This window comes from Emydura macquarii, unplaced genomic scaffold (assembly GCF_026122565.2).
Source record: "Emydura macquarii macquarii isolate MOO-44397 ecotype Brisbane River unplaced genomic scaffold, CSIRO-AGI_Emac_v2 contig_18, whole genome shotgun sequence".
NCBI classification, from domain to species: Eukaryota; Metazoa; Chordata; order Testudines; family Chelidae; genus Emydura; species Emydura macquarii.
This window is the reverse complement of record NW_027130155.1, coordinates 1,525,512-1,542,931: the sequence shown is the minus strand read 5'-3', so window position 1 is coordinate 1,542,931 and position 17,420 is coordinate 1,525,512. Positions and strand designations below refer to the sequence as shown.

At 43.6% G+C, this 17,420-nt stretch overlaps 1 protein-coding gene across 1 annotated transcript in view; it reads left to right on the top strand.

Moving 5' to 3' along the window:
- RSRC1 (arginine and serine rich coiled-coil 1) overlaps positions 1–4,093 on the top strand; it is a 342,090-nt gene extending 337,997 nt beyond the window's left edge. Inside the window, exon 10 of the mRNA XM_067532335.1 lies at positions 2,907–4,093. Coding sequence (XP_067388436.1) covers positions 2,907–2,999 — 93 coding nt within the window. The 3' untranslated portion in view covers positions 3,000–4,093. The remainder of the gene's footprint in view (positions 1–2,906) is intronic.
- The last annotated feature ends 13,327 nt before the right edge of the window (positions 4,094–17,420 follow it).

Here is a 17,420-nt window from a genome sequence, read left to right as displayed (position 1 = left end):
CCAGACTGCTACAGGTCCATTGCTAACTAGTTTGGTGCTAGCAAGTCAATTGTGGATAAAGTGATGGTGGAGGTTTCTGAGGCAATCAGGCATGTGATTTACCCAAAAGTGGTGGGAATAAACAAAGTCCCCAAAGAAATTACTGGTTTTGAGAGAATGGGGTTTTCAGATTGCATCGGGACCATTGATTGGACTCGTGTGTCCATAGTTTTCCCTCCTCAAGGAGCACATGAGTGTATAACTGCGAAGTATACTACTCCGTTGATATGCAGGTTCTTGTGGACCACAGAGGTCGATTATGGCTGCCAGTGTAGGCCGGGGTTTTCTGCCTATCCGGAATTTACCTTGATGGACAGGCTGGGACACTATTCCCACAAAATTACATTGTCATAAAGGGAGTTACTGTCCCCATTATTATTCTGGGGACCCCCTTTTGCCTTGGCTTATGAAACCATATCCTGATCTGAGAGGGCCTGGCAAAAGAAAATGTAATCACACTCCCAGCCTGTGCAGAATGGTGGTAGAATGTGCGTTTAGCAGATTGAAATCCCACTGGCATTGTCTACAGACCCATTTGGATTCCAGTGTCGTCATTGCTGTCTGCATTGTTGTGGCTTGCTGTGCTCTTCACAATCATTCTGGAACCACAAGTAAGCCATTTGTCTCTGAATAGATGTATGACAGTAACGGGTTGCTGAACCGATACACTCAACCAGAAATTGCACCTACCACTGCTGGGGCAGAAATCAGGGATGCTCTGAGCATATCCCATAAGAATGTGCAAGTGTGTAGTAAAAATTTCATTGTAAATGCTTGCAAGCCTCACTGTTGCTCGCACTTCCTGGTCTCCATTTTGAATTCCATGTGGTGATTTGAGAAGTGGGGGCTAACACCAAGGTGGATATGTGCTGCTGCCTGTGGCTTGTAATAAATTTTGCATTGGGTCATAAACCAGAAATCCCTCCCATACCTATATTAATAACAGACATGGAGCCAGAAACTTATCAGGCTGAGGGGCTATTTCTGCTTCTTGTGTTTCTGCTGCCAGTTCCACAGTGGGCTGCTCCTCTAGGGAGGGTGGTCATCAAACAACTCTTCCAAAGGGAGACCCAGGATGTATTACAGCTGCTCCAGCAGCAAAGCCTCCTTGGGGACCAGTGTGAACACCAGAGTCACTTTGGTAGCTTGGTTCAGCGCTTGCTGGCTCCTCTCCAGTCTGATACTGGACTCGGGGGTCAGAAGATTGCCACCCAGGCTGACTGGGCTGTCCTGAACCGGGATTGGCTCAGGGCTTGGTGCACTACCCAGCACCCAGTCAAATTCCTCATAAAAGAGGCAGGATAATGGCAAGTTCCCAGAGATCTGGTTCTTATTCCTGTCTGTTCCATAGTTATTTTTGAGTCACTTAGTCTGCTCCCTGAACTGGTCACCAGTTTGGTGAATCTTCAACGCTGCCAGCTTCTTCACTATTTTCTGATACATGTGATCATTCCTGGACATCTTGCCATGTTGAACGTTTTGCTCACCTCATACCACAGATTAACCAAAATCTGACTGTGCTTTCCTGATCAGTAGCAGTGCACTTGACAAAAGATTTCTTCATGTCAATGGCCATTACAAACACAGGGGAAGTTTCACTCTGCTTGCAGCTCAGCAGTCAGAATAAAATGGGAAAGTTAAATGCCAAGCTGCTGCACTTGAATCAGAGGGAGTCTTCCATTTCCCAGGAGTCAAACTGGACAGTCTTGGATAGAAAGGACAAAGGACACTGTTCCATGGGATTATGGGTAGTGTTGGTGGACTATCAGTACCTGAGTCTGGCAGGAGACCCAGATCCGAGTTCCATCCATGCTACAAAACAGAGGAGTTTGGGCTTGAGTCCTGTGAGATTTGAGCTCGAACCCACCCTCCTTCCAAGGTTCTGGGACCTGGGCCACAGGGCCTGCTGGCTTGAGTCAGAAAGAATTGTGTGTAGATAGAAGTGAGGTTTGGACTCGAGCATGAGTCTGAGCCCAGGCTTTCATTGTAGTATAGACATACTGTCTGAATACTGCACTCACAAATTTAGGGGCTTATCTACATGAGCGAGTTGCACTGGTTTAAACTAATGTATGAGTTTAAATCAGTATAGCTAAACTGGTGCAAATCCCTGTATGGAAACTTTTAAACTGAAATAAGGGTGTCCACACAGGAGTTTGAACCGGTTTAACTAAATTAGTTTAAAAGCTAATTAAACCAGTGCAACTTTCCCATGTCGACCAGGCCTGATCTCTGGCTATGGGAATTCCATCTGACACCTTATAAAATCCTACCTCAATCCAGTATCAAAGTGAAAGTTGACTATCACATTTTATGCACTCCTAGTTAAGTGGAATCTCCTGTTTGTGCTTGTTAGCTCTGCTAATGGATATTTCCAAGCTTCTCCCATCATTTCAGCACACAGCTGTGGTTTTCTACTTCCAGCCACACCATAGGATGGTTGTATTTAATTCAAAGAACTATATTAATGCAGTGTTTATATTTGAAATTTCAGTCACAGAAAAATAATCAAAGTTAAAGCTTCTACAGCAACTAACCCAGATACACCCATTGTGCATTTATAGTATTTTGTTTTATTATACTGCATATGGTTAATATAGATGTACTACCTGTACAATCTGACAGAGCTGCAGTTGCTGTGGAAGCCATAACTTTAAATTTCCTAGTGTTCATATGATTAAACTCTCATCCTTGATGTGTTAACATAGATTTTGTATTTAATTTCTTCATTGGGTTGCACTTTTGTTTTTGACAGCCGTGAAATATGCAATATCTGTATCAATACAATACCACATTATTTATTATTATCAAACCCAAATCAAAACAGAAGGTTACAATTAGTTGTCTTCCCCCCTTTTCCCCTACAGCTATTTATCGAGAAGGCAGAAGCAGAGGAAAAGTGGTTTCAGAGGTTGATTGCTCTTCGGCAAGAAAGGCTGATGGGCAGTCCTGTGGCTTGAGTGAATTACAGTGATCATACAGAATTTATTCGTGAATGCTAAAATTTTACTGTAAAATTGTTTCATTTGACTAAGATCTCTTTAAAAGTAAATGTGAGTTGTAAGAAGAAAACAAGTTTAATCTGAATAGAGGTACATGCTTTACTCTCTCACTCATCACCTTTTATTCATTGTGTGTTACCTGTATTAAAAATTCACAATAATTTGTATACAGTGTGGAAAACGGCTGGCTTCACCTAGTGGGTCTCGTGCTTTTGCCTCTCATGGTGGGCCAGGGCGTCACCAGTTACCCTGTCTCCCCAGGGAAAAGGGTAGAGACCTGGGCCCACCCACTCCTCCGGGTCCCAGCCCTGCCCACTCCTCCAGGTTTCCAGCCCAGGACCCTTATGAGTAGCAGCTATGAGCTGCTGGCACCGTACTCGCAGCTGCAGTCTTTTCCCCTGGGCTAATTTCCCCCCTCGGTCCTTTTGGCCTCTCAGGCCCTGCTTCCTTGACTGGGCTTTCTTACCCAGGCCCCTGTGCCTGGGGGAGTATCTCAGTTCTGCTAGGGGCAGGTTTCCCCCCTCCTGGCCCCAATACCTCTCTCAGGACTCCTCCGCTCTTCCACACAACACTGTACTCCTATCTGCTGCTTAGCTTAGCACAGCACAGCACACCTACTCCTCCAGCTTGTGCCCTGTCTGTCTGGAGCAGAGGGTTTTTATCCAGCACCTGGCTGGGCCTTAGTTGGCCTTAGCTGCTCCTAATTGCCCCCCCTCATGACTTCTAGCTAGTCTGCAGGGAACAGGGCCTGAGCATTCTGGGGCTTCCAGACCTCCCTTTGTGTGCACTCCTATTGCTGCCATGGGGGATACTGCTGGCTAGAGGAGCTCCTGCTGCTGTTGCTGCTTGGGGGTCCTGCTGGCCTGCCGGCCTGCCTCTCCCCCCACGGCTGGCCGTGAGGGAGCGGGTGAGTGAGTGGCCCCTCCACTTCCACCACCACCTTTGCTGCTACTTCACTCAGCACCACCAGCTGCAGTGGGGCACCTTTCCCTGGCCGGCTGCTTCCTTCTGCTGCTGCTGCCATGAGCACCCCTTCCCTGCTGCTGCCCCCCCCCCCCCACAGCCCCAACAGTTGAGGGCACCCCTACCCCTCCCCTTCTCTGCCTCCCCTTCCCCACTGCCACCCCTGCCAACTGGCCCCTTCCCCCCCTTTGCTGCCCCCTCCTGGTGGTTTGTTCCTTTGTTTTTGTCTGTTTGCCCCGCCAGCTGCTGCGTTGGTTTGTTCCCTGCCCTGCCCGGCTTCCGCAGTTTGCTGCTGAGCCTTCCAGCCCTGCTTCAGCCCTGACCTAACCCCCCTCCCCCACCCGCTGCTGCTTCCCCCCTGCCTGGCCCTAGCAGTACTCATGGCCTCCTTTAATTGACACCCCCCCCCCCGGGCACACTACACTCCCCTACGTTGGTTTAGCCCCTGCCCCGCTCCCCCCGTGCAGCCAGGTTTCCATCTCAGGCTAGTGAGTGTGTTGCCCCTGGACCCCTACCTGGTTTAGACCCCCCTGCCTTTTTTTTCCCATTGTGCTGGTGCCCTCCTCCCCTGCTTGCAACCTAGCAGGGAGGAGCAGCCCCCTCCCCTTCCCTCCTCTCTCCACTCCCCCTCCCCTTCCTCCTACATCCCCTCCCCCCTCCCCCCCAAACTCGCTCCTACCCAGTCCCAGGATGGACGGTCTGTCATTCTCCCTCCTGTCCTCAGGAGAAGGCGTTCAACAGGCTGGACCACGGGTATCTCCTGGGCACCCTGTAGGCGTTTGGCTTCAGGCCCCGCTTCGTGGGTTTTCTCCAGGTGCTGTACACCTCCGCGGAGTGCCTGGTCAAGCTCAACTGTACCCTGACCGAACTGGTCAGCTTCGGGCGAGGCATGTGTCAAGGCTGTGCGCTGTCGGGCCAGCTGTGTGCTCTGGCCATCGAGCCCTTCCTCTGCCTCTTCCACTGGGGGTTGACGGGGTTGGTGCTCCATGAGCCAGAGCTGAGGCTGGTCCTGTCAGCATACGCCGATGACGTGCTCCTCACGGTCCAGGACCCGGGCGACCTGGAGCAGCTGGAGGCCTGCCTGGCCATTTACTCGGCGGCCTCCTTTGCCCAGATCAACTGTGTCAAGAGCTCTGGCCTGATGATAGGGGACGGGTGGCGGGTGAGCTCCCTCCCACCCACACTTCAAGCCATCCGGTGGAACGCGGGTCCGCTGCTCTATCTGAGCGTTTACCTTTCTGCCACCCATCCCTCCCCAGTGGAGAACTGGCAAGACGGAAAACAGGGTGTCTGTGCGGCTGCAGAGATGGACGGAACTGCTTCGGTGCCTCTCCTTTCAGGGGAGGGTGCTGGTGCTCAACCAGCTAGTCCTGTTCATGCTCTGGCATTGTCTCAACACCCTGATTCCCAACCCAGAGCTTCCTGGCCCACCTCCAGAAGACAGTTCTAGAGTTCTTTTGGCCAGGATTGCACTGGGTCTTGGTGCACGCCTTCCTCCACCACCTCTGAGGGCTCCGACATGACCGGCAGCTCTTTTATCACCATCTGAGAGGTCTTCCGCGAGACCTCTCCAAGCTGCCAGTCTTCTACCAGGACCTCCTCTGGACCTGGCAGCTGGTCTTGGCCTCCAGGCCCCTTGCGGTCACCGAGGGGGACAATCTCCTCGTGAAGCCCCTGCTACACAACCCCCAACTCGGTGTACAGGTGGCGGAGACCCCCTCCGTGTGACGGAGGCTGGTCCGGGCAGGAGTCACCACAATCTGAGATCTCCTGGACAATGACTGGGAGGACTGGGTGGACCCCCAGGTGCTGGCTTGGCGCATGGGGCTCTCCACCCTTCGAACCCCTCCCCCCCAGCGCGTACTCCAGGAGGTGAGGGTTGCCTTGCCCGCCCCCCCGCCTGCTCAGGTCTACCTCGAGCGGGTCCTGCAAGAGGGTGCTCCCTTCCCTCCTCTCTGTTCCAGCCCTCTGGTGCTTTCATTGGGCCCTGGCCCCGCGAGACTGCCCCCCCGGCCGCCTTCTCCCCACGCTCTGAGCCAGCTGCACAACCTGCGTCAGGCCCTCGGCGTGGTTCGGAAAAGGACCGATCTCCACGCGCTCATGCTCCACACCCTTCACTTCCTTGCCCTCGTGTCCCGCCCTCACAGCAAGTGGTGGGACCTGTTGCCACCTGCGGAGGGCGAGGACCCACGGTGGGCCAGTCTTTACTCCCCCTTAACCCCACAGCCCGCCGGAGACATCAGTTGGCGGCTCCTCCATGGAGCCATGAGCACGGGTGTGTTCCTGGCGCAGTTCACCCCTTGCCCTGACATCTGCCCCTTCTGCGGCATGAGGGAGACCCTGGCGCACGCTTATCTGGAATGTGCCAGACTGCAGCCCCTGTTCTGTCTCCTCCAGAACCTTCTGCTGAGGTTCTGGCTGCACTTTTCCTCACACTTGTTTTTATATGCGCACCCCGTCCGTGGCCCCACAAAGTTGTGGGACCTCCTCGTCAACCTCCTCCTGGCCCTGGCCAAAGTAGCCATCTATAACACCAGGGAGAGGAGGTTGGCGGGTATGCCCTGCGACTGTGGGGCCCATCTCCATTCCTCCATCCGTTCATGCATCTGGGCGGAGTTCCTCTGGGCGGCGTCCACTGGCTCCCTTGACACCTTCTGGGGGCAGTGGGTGCTGTCCGGCATTCTCTGCTCGGTGTTCCTTTCCGGTTCCCTCCTGCCCCTTCCTGTTTTTTCATTTGTTGTCCCACGAAATCAGTTGAGTCCCTTAAGCTGGGGGAGGGGCCTTTAGCGGTGGATGGGCTTGCGCCCTCCCACTCCTCCTGGCACTCAAATAGTAGCATTCTCCTACTGCCCTCTGCCCTTCCTATATCACAACAGGTAGAAGTTTAAGGATGAATGAAGATGTGAGACTGTCAAAGAAAGGGGAAAGACTTAGAGCTAAATTTACTAGTGCTGCAGCCAGACGGTACAAATTACACCTCCTGGGATCATCAAGAGGGATTTCCCAAGAGGGATTCAGCAGTGATGCTACTACTGTATTTCTGTGGAGAAGCAGCTTTTAATCTGGGTTTCTGCGTGCATCATGCCAACAGAGGCTGCTGAAGAGATGTGCTAAACTGTACATCCACCTGCTGCCCTGGCCTTACCCTATTCCTCACCAGTACAACCCACATCTTGGGCAAACGCACTAGAATGAAAATATACGAGACTGTATTTTTAATGGAAAGAAACACTGGATTAAAATCTACTTCTGCATCTGTCCACTGCTGTTGAACTCGTAAAGATCCAGTAAACGTATGATAAATAGTACTGCTATCCCTTTTAAAACCAAATATGTGCAGATTTTCAGCAAGTTTATAGAAATGCATTTCATAAATAGTTTTAAAGCATTTAGCATTCTAGAGAAGTCAGCTCTCTATGACTTATTAATGGGAAATGATTCACATGTATGCACATGTACAGAAGTGCATTGAACAAGACTACAATTTCCACCATTACTATCATCAATAGTGAATTACCAAATTTGCTAGTAAGGCAGTCTTGGATGGTAGTGAACTCACTGCATGCTGAGCTTGCTTCTGCATAGGCAAGTAAAGGTTGCTTAAGGCCAGAGTCTGAATCCTTTGGGGTCTTAATTGTTGATTATTGTGGACATGACTTAAGACTAGACTTGTATGACTGAAGTTGTGTAAATTCCCCATATCCTATTTGTCTTATGGTTACTGAATAATGCTCTATGAATGATTAAATAAATTATTCATTTTCCTGTCAATGTAAGGCAGATGCTTCAGCCAGCAGAAATAATATATGAGGGCAGACAATAACATTAGAAATAAATATTGGACTAACTGTGAAAGGATAAGGAGAACTTTGAAAATCTTACTGATTAAAACCATTTTACAAGACTGGTCCCATTTTAAATAACAATATAAATATATCCAAAATATATTTATACTCAACAAAAGTTTGATTTATGTGCCATTGTCAGCTGAGGGAGGGACTAAAAATGCTTCCAAATCAGACAGGCGGACTATGAATTCAGGTGCACCGTGGACTATGAGGCATGAAAATCAAATCAATGAACACAAATTCAGGCCTGTTAATAGGCCAAAAAATAATTTCTTACTAAGTAGTTCTCCCCCTCTGCTTCTTTCTTTTGCTGCTGCCAGTCAGGCATCAGGTCATACCTATGCCTGTCCCCATGGCCTTACTTCCTTGAGATCCTAAAAGGCACCTTCCATCCTGAACCTTGCAAATGCCCAGCTAGAGCTTCAGTTTCTTGTGTTGACCAATTTTCCTCTCTGTTTTAGTTCCTTAATACTGCTTGTGGGGGTGGAATGGGTTCTGGATTGAGAAAGGAAAGAGAGAATTCTAAATTGGTGAATTGCAATGTCTCCTGATTTATCTTACTTGCCCCTCTGATAATGCTTTATTACCCATGATTTATGACGATAGTTCATGTATGCTGGTCTGTACTTATTTTTTTCTCTTGTTCTGCCTTTTGGATACAATAAACAATGTGATGTGATTACATACATATAGTTTGGTATTTCACCTATATTGGTGAGTGCACTGAATAAATAGTGAATACATTTAGGATTTGTGAAAGATACCAGATTAATGGCCCTGGAGACAGAAGTCCTATTTGCTTTCAAAGTGGCCAAAGTACAGTAGGCAGCAGTACAACATTCCTCACATCGTCAAACCCCAGTGTTCCTTAAACCTTACCTGTATATAGAGTGAGAGGATAGTTCAGTAACTTCATCCATGCAGTCTTTGAGCTCTCTTCTGAGGCTGCCAATAAAGTTATGATGCAGACATCTTATCCCTAGGAACTTACATTAATTAACTCATTTCACTTAAGCTATTGAACAGCCATCATAAAATAGATTCTTTCAATTATAATCCATCTGGGTTGAATTTGATTAGGTATTTTTTAGGTAAAATGTTCACTATCCTATTGCCAATCTCCTGACTCATCCAGTGCCTCTATAATTCACTTTTAAATAGGTAAATTGCATGAAAATTAACTAATAGCTATTTATTAGTTTTAGGTAGAATTAATATAACAATATTTTATTTCAGAAGGATTTATGGTGGTTCAATATTGACATCTTAAAAACTATTGTCAGTGGGAAGCAGTTCAAATTCAATGGCCTAGCCCTAATTTCTAAGGCCCAGAATGAACTAGGACTGGGGTATTTTGAAGACCAATTCTCCATTAGCAACTCACTGACGGAACAATAATCACAGAGGAGGCTGAAGCTGTAAAGTCGCAGGAGACAAAGTGAATTCAGTGAAGGGTCCTAACTTTTGGAAATCTGTCAAAATAGAGCAAACTGAGCCCAAACCTTATTATGTTTAGAACACAATGTAAGCATGACCTCTTCAAGCTGTAGCAATAAAAATAATGCCATTAAATGTTTATATTATTGCAGGCCCCCAAATCCTCATTCTGGATTATTGTGCAAACACAGAAGAGAGACAATCTCTTCCCAAAATGACAACGGGGCTGCAGAGTATAGTCTCACAGGAAGAGGGGAAACTTTACAACAAATAAAACAGTGGTAGAGAGGAGACTCCTGCTTGGTAAAGTATTTGTAATCCTTAGATGCCTCCATACTGATGCAAATTGTGCACTTTATAAGTATGTAGCTAGACACAGACACTTAACTGCAGAAGAGACTGAAATGTTTCGTTACTGGGATAGTAACTTTTATGTAAATAGTTAATTCCATCTAAGCACAGATATAGGTCTGTATATCATCAATCTTATCAACTTTGAACAGCCTGTTGGAAAAGTGTTTGATTTTCTTTTTTTCTTGACTATCTGGCAAATGTGACAGCCATTTGAACTGAAGTTCAGCAGGGTTTCTTCTAGCTGTGAATACAGCTATAAAGGTCAACAAGTCTGATTCTGGTTCTCACTGCTGTCCTTAGTGTCATTCCAGGTGGAGATCAGTTAATTAGATCGCAAGTCTCTCTAGTCAAGCCTTCTCCTATGGAGAAAATTGTTTGCTCTAAACGGGTGCTTCAAACCTGTCCCCATCCATGATGTCACCATCTCCTAAGCCCTGTCAAAATGACTCTTTGAAAGCAACTAAATCATGTTCTTTTAAAATTGCATTTCCCTATATAGATATAATTTCCCTCTTAGTTTAGAAAAGCAATAAGAGGGACGAGGAGGGCTACATGGTTCAGAGGAGTGGTAATGGGATGAAGAGTCTTTCAGCTCTGGGTCACCATTCTGAACACATACCAGGGTCCGTAGTAACCAGAAGTTACCATCTGGCAGTTGTTGAGTTACCTACGTGAAAGGAGGTGAATGGTCTCAGTCCCATTCCCAGTAGATGAGTGTCCATGTCTCCCCCCTCCAGTATTACAGTTAACAGTAACTGGGAACCTTAGTGGTAGTCTCAACACAGAAGGCAATAGTGTGTATGCATGAAGACTGAACAACCCTTAAAGGCACATTATCAGTGCAGCATGGGGAAGCTTGCAGGTCATGTATCTTAACATCATGTATCTTAATGACTTTCTAAAGACCCCTCCTTTAGAATCTAAGAGCTAACCAGGTAAATTTATATCTGAAGGGTGAGGAACCCAGTGGACTTCAAGAAATTCTCTGCTCTTTTCCCCTGAACAAAGAGGTTCCTCTAGAACTCAGCTGCTATTGCTTATCAGAGCATCATAAAGGAGGTACAGCCAAGGGCTAGTTTCTAGCACATTGTTGGGGTTGGAGTAGGGGAGATTCACCTTCCTCTGTAAACAGTAGGTAATCACCACCTCTGGAAGTAACTTGTATTCTCTTGTTATGTACTTTGTGACCAGTGCATATAGTGCACTTGATTAATTTCCATTAATCAAGGCAGTAATAAATACACCTTAAGTTTGCAGATATGTTGTTGTTTGCAGCCAGCTGAAAAATAATTGTTGGATAATTTTTTCAGTGAATTTCACAATATTTTTCAAAAATATTACTTGCATTTTTTTCCATTCCAGTTACAGAGCTGGATAAATATGTCTGAATTTATTACATTTTTTAATAAAATATTCCTATAACTTTTGTCATTATTTGCTAGACTCAGGTTGTATTTATTGGCATTTGACTTTCATGTTATGTTATTATAAATGATTCATAAATGTATCTCCACAAAACATTGTGCATTGGTCTACTAGCACAGATTGAAATTAATATCAGCTTTCTAACAGCACTGCCAACAGACCACACTATTTCTACTGAAAGCCCATTTAAAACTCTAGAAAACTCATCTCTAAAGCTAGCACTGTAAAAACACTTGGGTGTAAAAAGGTAGGAAGCAAAGACACCTAATTTTCACCAGTATACTCTAAAGCTAAATAGTAACAGCTGAGTCCTTGCAAACCTGCATAGGAATTGGGCAGTGTGCTGTCTCAGTCCTCTCAAATTTCCTTCAACCTTGACTCTGACATTGCTCTCTAGTAAATGAAAATATGACAGAGTGTAACTGATCTGCAGATGCATCTAAATCTTTTGCAACTAGCATGTTTGTAGTACATGTTCAGGAAAGCAACCTGTTTTAGAATATAATATGTTAATTCTCACTGTTTGAACAATGGGCCTGTACTTCTCCAGATCCTTAGAAGTTGAAGGTTGCAACAAATGCCATTGGAAAAGTAATTTCCCTGATGTGTGAAAAAAGATCCTCAGATTTTATTCTTGTATGAATGGGTGCAAACTCCTGCTAGACTATTAAAATGTAAAAATACTGCTATATTTTAGTGAAAATTGTCATTTTTTTATGGATTTGTACTATCACAGAATTTAGTTGTATGACTTTGATATGGTAATCTGGGCATACACACATTTCTTGAACGGCTAGTTTCACTATAGTGATATGATGGGGGTTAGGCAATCACCACCACCTCTTTGAAGCTGTTGGGAGTGACAGCCACCTTCTTTCCAGGCTAAGCGAGGTAAAAATTAAAAGTCAAATGGTGTAAACTAGGCAAAGACATTTTCCTTCCACATGCAGTAGCTTTCTGATTTTCACCTCTGGAAGTCAGGAACTTCTTCAGGAGCATACTCACAACTAAACTACGAGCAGCTTCTGATTGCAGTCACATTGAAGATTTCACACAAACTTGACCAGACTTCAGCGCAAACCACTTAGCTCTCAAGCCCCAAAATGAGTTTTTGTTTTGAACTGCCATGAAATTTGTATACACACATAGTTGACATGTAAATCAGCTCTATATCCTCTGAGGTCTGTACTGCTGTGCTTTTTGTACTTTTGTTTTCCTGGTATTACAGCTGAAGCAAAATCCTGGCCTATGCTACATTGGTACAAAAGAGGGAGACAGCCAAATTCTCAACTGAGCTTCAGTGGATTCTCACCCATTTAAACTTGCAAAGAAATTGGCCAGGGTGTCTATTTTCCCCAGTCATCCCGATGCAAGCAGCATGGTAAGATCTCGACATAGTGCTAGGAAAAATAGCCATTTAACATGCAGGCTTGTGCACAAAGTTCCCTTGGGGGGGGGGCCTGCTATTTTGTTGCAGGGGTTATGAGAATGCATAGCCTTCTGTGTGAGCTACTGCACATGCTGCTGCTAGCAAAAAGCATTATTGAGAGAAGCATCAAAGTGATCCCCACAGGGCATTGCCCTCATCTTCAAAGAACAGTCTTTCCCAGGATGTCAGGATGCCAGTAGCAGAGGATGCATTGGCAGCATTTCTTCTCTGTGTCGCAGTGCCAGCCAAGACAGGATTTAAGTCTCAGTAGTTAAGAAGTAAAATGCATCAACTCCGAGAGGACTTTCAAACTCAGCAACTTCTACACTTATTTTTAGAACACCAAAGGGAATGGCAAATGATCCTGCTACAATTCAGTGAAATGACTCATGGACTGAGTTCACCTCTGCTTCCTAATACCATGATCCATGGCGTCAAAGTTGTTTATAAATCAATATCTATCTTGGACATGTTGCAGTGGAGCTCATCTAAACAAATACTTCTTTTGGACCAGATTCTGGTCCCATTGAATTAAATGGCAAACACTTGCACTGCAGCCAGGATTTGGCTTTTAAGAAATAGAAATATTTTTTTAAAAAGCTCACTTGTTTGTTTCCTCACCACCAAACCCAAAATATATACTGTACTGCAGTACTCTAAAAACAAGAACAAAGAACAGAGCCAATGAAATTAAAAGGTGGAAAATTCAAAACAGATTAAAGGAAATACTTTTTCACACTATGAGTATTAAATTGTGAAAATCATTGCCACAAGAAGTTATTGAGGTCAAGATTTTAGCGTATTCCAAAGGCTCGTCTATTTATATTCCGAGTTATAATAGTTAAGGATAACACATTTTAGGATATAAAACCTCATACTTCATCTTAAACCAATCACTATTAAATATAGTTAATATATATGAGGGGGTAGACTATCCCACATCTGCCTACTGTGGGGTTTCTTGCATTTTCCTCTGAAACATCTAGTACTAGCCATTGTCAAAGACAGGATACTGAACTAGATGAACATTGGGTCTGATCCACATTGGCTATTCCTATGTATTAAAATAAATTAATAGATTGGTGGGTTTTTAAAGCTCTCATTGTACTTAGTCAGATATTGACCTGAGGAAGGGAGCAGATATTTTACACTCATCTTTTGGGACACCTCATAAAATATGTTTATCAAACATCTTTTAAATTAATATCAATCTTAATTTTGTTGCACCATTACTTTCCTTTAACAGCTTGCTTTATGTAGTTGCACCCTTATGGATGTCTTCAAAGATACGTTACAAGCTGGTGACCTCTGATGCAGTCTAAAGGATATTTGTTGCCCTGACTGCAGTACATAAGAATTATTTATTTGCTTGTAAATATATTGATAATCCTCTAATTCATGTGTGCCAGGAGGAAGTGGATCTGCAAGTGCATTATTAGTGGAAAATTGTGAAGAACTGGTAGAAATCAATGATGAATCTATCTATAGTTAGTCCAAGTGTATGTTCTGTTTATGCAACAATGATTGATACCTCCATTAGCAGATCAATTATCTAAATGTTTGTTTATCATGTGGGACTTGAAACCTCATCAGATGAATGTTAGTTTTCTGTGGTGCAAGTAAAATACTCCATGATTTTTTTTCCCCTTTATCTGTCCCAAAAGCAGCATTTAAGAATATTTTACAATTATGTACATCAAGCTTCCAAGGGTGACTCTCAAACTTTGAACAGTATTGTGCAGCAACTTCTGGGGGTGGGAAAGATGTACAACACAATACATTAGGGGAGAATGGGAGATTTTGGCTGCATACAGGGGCAAACTTGTATCATTATGTGAGTTCAACAAAGTTAGCCCTCACACTAGAGCAGAATCAGGCCCACTCATTAGTCTGAAGACAGCAGGTTTGTCTCACAATGTGTATTAGATTTCAACAGACGAGTCAAAATCTCCTTTTGCTAATGATCTGAGGAGAAGTTATTCTTTTTTTTCCAGTGAGTGTCTGTTCTGTGAAAGGCTGAACTCAGGTCCAGAAAGTGCTACATTGTTCTAAATAATCTGAAAGTACTACCTGATGGTATGAGCTGAGTTTGATGGGGCAGAATTTTTTTTTAAACAAAGTCAAAACTCTCATTGAAATCCATAGGCATTTTGCACAGAGGAAGGACAAAATAAAAACTGAGCAGGGACTTCAGCATAACTTTATCTAAAGTTATCACAAGGGCTGAGTGAAACATTAATTACAAACATCAAACCGGGTGAAACTCTGTTGGTTTGGGAGTACAATACAAACTCAAGATCCAGCTGACCCTTTGACCAAGACTTGGTCAATTCCAATGAATTTAAGCCAATTAATGGTTTCCCCTCAAAACCAGTTAAACTTAGAATCTCAGAAATGTAGGAGTAGAAGGGATTTTGAAAAGTCATCAAGTCCAGCCCCTTGCACTGAGACACAGGACTAAGTAAATTTAGATCATCCCTGGCAGGAGTTTGTCCAACCTGTTCTTAAAATCTCCAATGATGGGGATACCACAATCTCCCTTGGAAGCCTGTTTCAAAGCTTAAATATCCTTATAATTAGAAAGCTTTTCCTAATATCTCACCTAAATCACCCTTGCTGCAGATTAAGCCCATTACTTCTTGTTCTACCTTCAGTTAACAAGTAGAACTGATCACAGTCCTCTTTATAACAGCCCAGCCCATAACATATTTGAAGACCATCAGGTCCCCAGTCAGTCTTCTTTTCTCGAGACTAAACAATGTTTTTAACCTTTCCTTGTAGGTTAGGTTTTCTACACCCTTTATCATTTTTGTTGCTGTCCTCTGTACTCTCTCCAATTTGTCCACTTCTTTCTGAGAGTGTGGTGGCCAGAATTGGACACACTGCTCCAACTGAGGCCTCACCAGTGCCAAGAAGAACAGGACAGTTACCTCCTGTGTCTTACATACAACACTTCTGTTAGTGTGCCCCAGAATATTAGCCTTTTTTTGCAGCTGCATCACATTGTAGACTTGTATTTAATTTGTGATCCACTATAACCACCAGATCTTTTTCAGCAGTATTACCACCTAGCCAGTTATTCTCCATTTTGTAGTTATGCATTTTATTTTTTCCTTCCTAAGTGAAGTACTTTGCACTTGTCTTTATTTAATTTCATCTTGTTGATTTCAGACCAATTCTCCAATTTGCCAAGGTCGTTTTGAATTTTAATCCTGTCCTCCAAAGTGCTTGCAACCCCACCCAGCTTGGTGTCATCTACAAATTTTATAAGTATACTCTCCACTGCATTATTCAAGTCATTAATGAAAATAGTGAATAGTACCAAATCCAGGACTGACCTCTGTGTGACCCCACTGGATAAGTCCCACTAGTTACTTGAGGTCAGCACTTTCAATCTTTTTGTTTGTTTGACCCCAAATCTCAAAGTGAAATTCAGAGTACAAAGCCCACGAGAACTGAAATCGGAAAAAAAAGTTTGATTTGAACCCCTGTGAACAGAAACCATTGAGCCCATAGAGCTCTTAAGTATCAATTTATCTCAATACTTCTTACATGAGATATAAAGTTAAATGTTTAAAGTAAGTGATTTATCATGAAGCATTTGTGTGACTGTGCTTAACCGTATGCATAATTGAAGAGATAGACATACCAAAATACAAGACAGATGGTACAGAAAATGCAAGTGGGTAAAGCTTTCCATAATTTTGGCATAAGAGAATAGATATTTGTGTACAGTAATACACAAAACAACAACTGTTCTATTTACCGTGGTCATTCCATCTAGCACCAGAAGGTGGCCTCCAATTCTTCTATCTCCTGCATTCATGTTTTAAACTGCTGAGACTATATTATGCTATACTTGTGACATGACAGCGATAGATATTTAAGATTCATTGTCTTGATTCTTGATGAAACAAGAAAGTGTAAATTAAATAGAATAATTCTGTGTCTAAGAAACTAACCAACATTACTTTTATAAAACATGTTCCTAAAGTGAATACTGGCTTCCATTCTTCCAGCCCTATTATATGCTGGAGTTTTGCCTAGTTAAATATGTATGTGTATCCAAGATCTGTAATGCAATTTTTGCCTCTAAACCTAAAGCATCTCTGCTGGTTAAAAATAATCCTTGTAGAAAAATAGCAGCTGGTGGCTGTGCAGATATACAATAAGCCATTTATATCTCTCTGAAATTGCATGATGTACTTTTCAGACTTTTTTTAGTGCATTTTTCTTATCTATGCAGTTCTATTTTACTTTAGCATAATCACTTTTTTTTTTTGTTTCACAGCTAATGTTTTCTGTGTGAAAGAAAGGCAATGCATCCCCAAATGACATAGCTATCGACAAGTGTTGCACAATATGTAGAACTAAGATGAACAGACATATTAGTAATAAATGTTTTGGGTAGCAAACTAAACAAATACTTATGGAACCAAGAGAGAACAGAGTATTATAAATGCCAACAAGATGTCAATATGGCAAAGTGACCTTTTATTCTAGATAAATACGTTCAACAAAGGTGCAAAGTCGGAATAAGATTTAAATAGTCCTATCACCAAAATGAATGAGAATTACGAAGGTAAATTAATTCCTAAGGGAAATCAATGTAGATCTCATTAGTTAGGGAACAAGATACCTTAAAACTTTTAATTAAAGCTAATATTTACTCCAAATGAATAAGAGTTGGCAGGCTTCTGCAGAATCTATCATCCCATTTATGCAAAGTTTTCTTATATTAAGGCAGACATCATTAATCTCACTGGAGATGCCCTCCAGACTGATAGTCCTGTAGCACTGAGGTGATTTCCTACAGAAGCCTTTTTATCTACACAAACCAACTCTAACTCAAGCAGACACAAACCATAAAAAGGTCTGTGCAATTAGAGACATCACTCTGTGCAAATAAGATACTGACTTTAT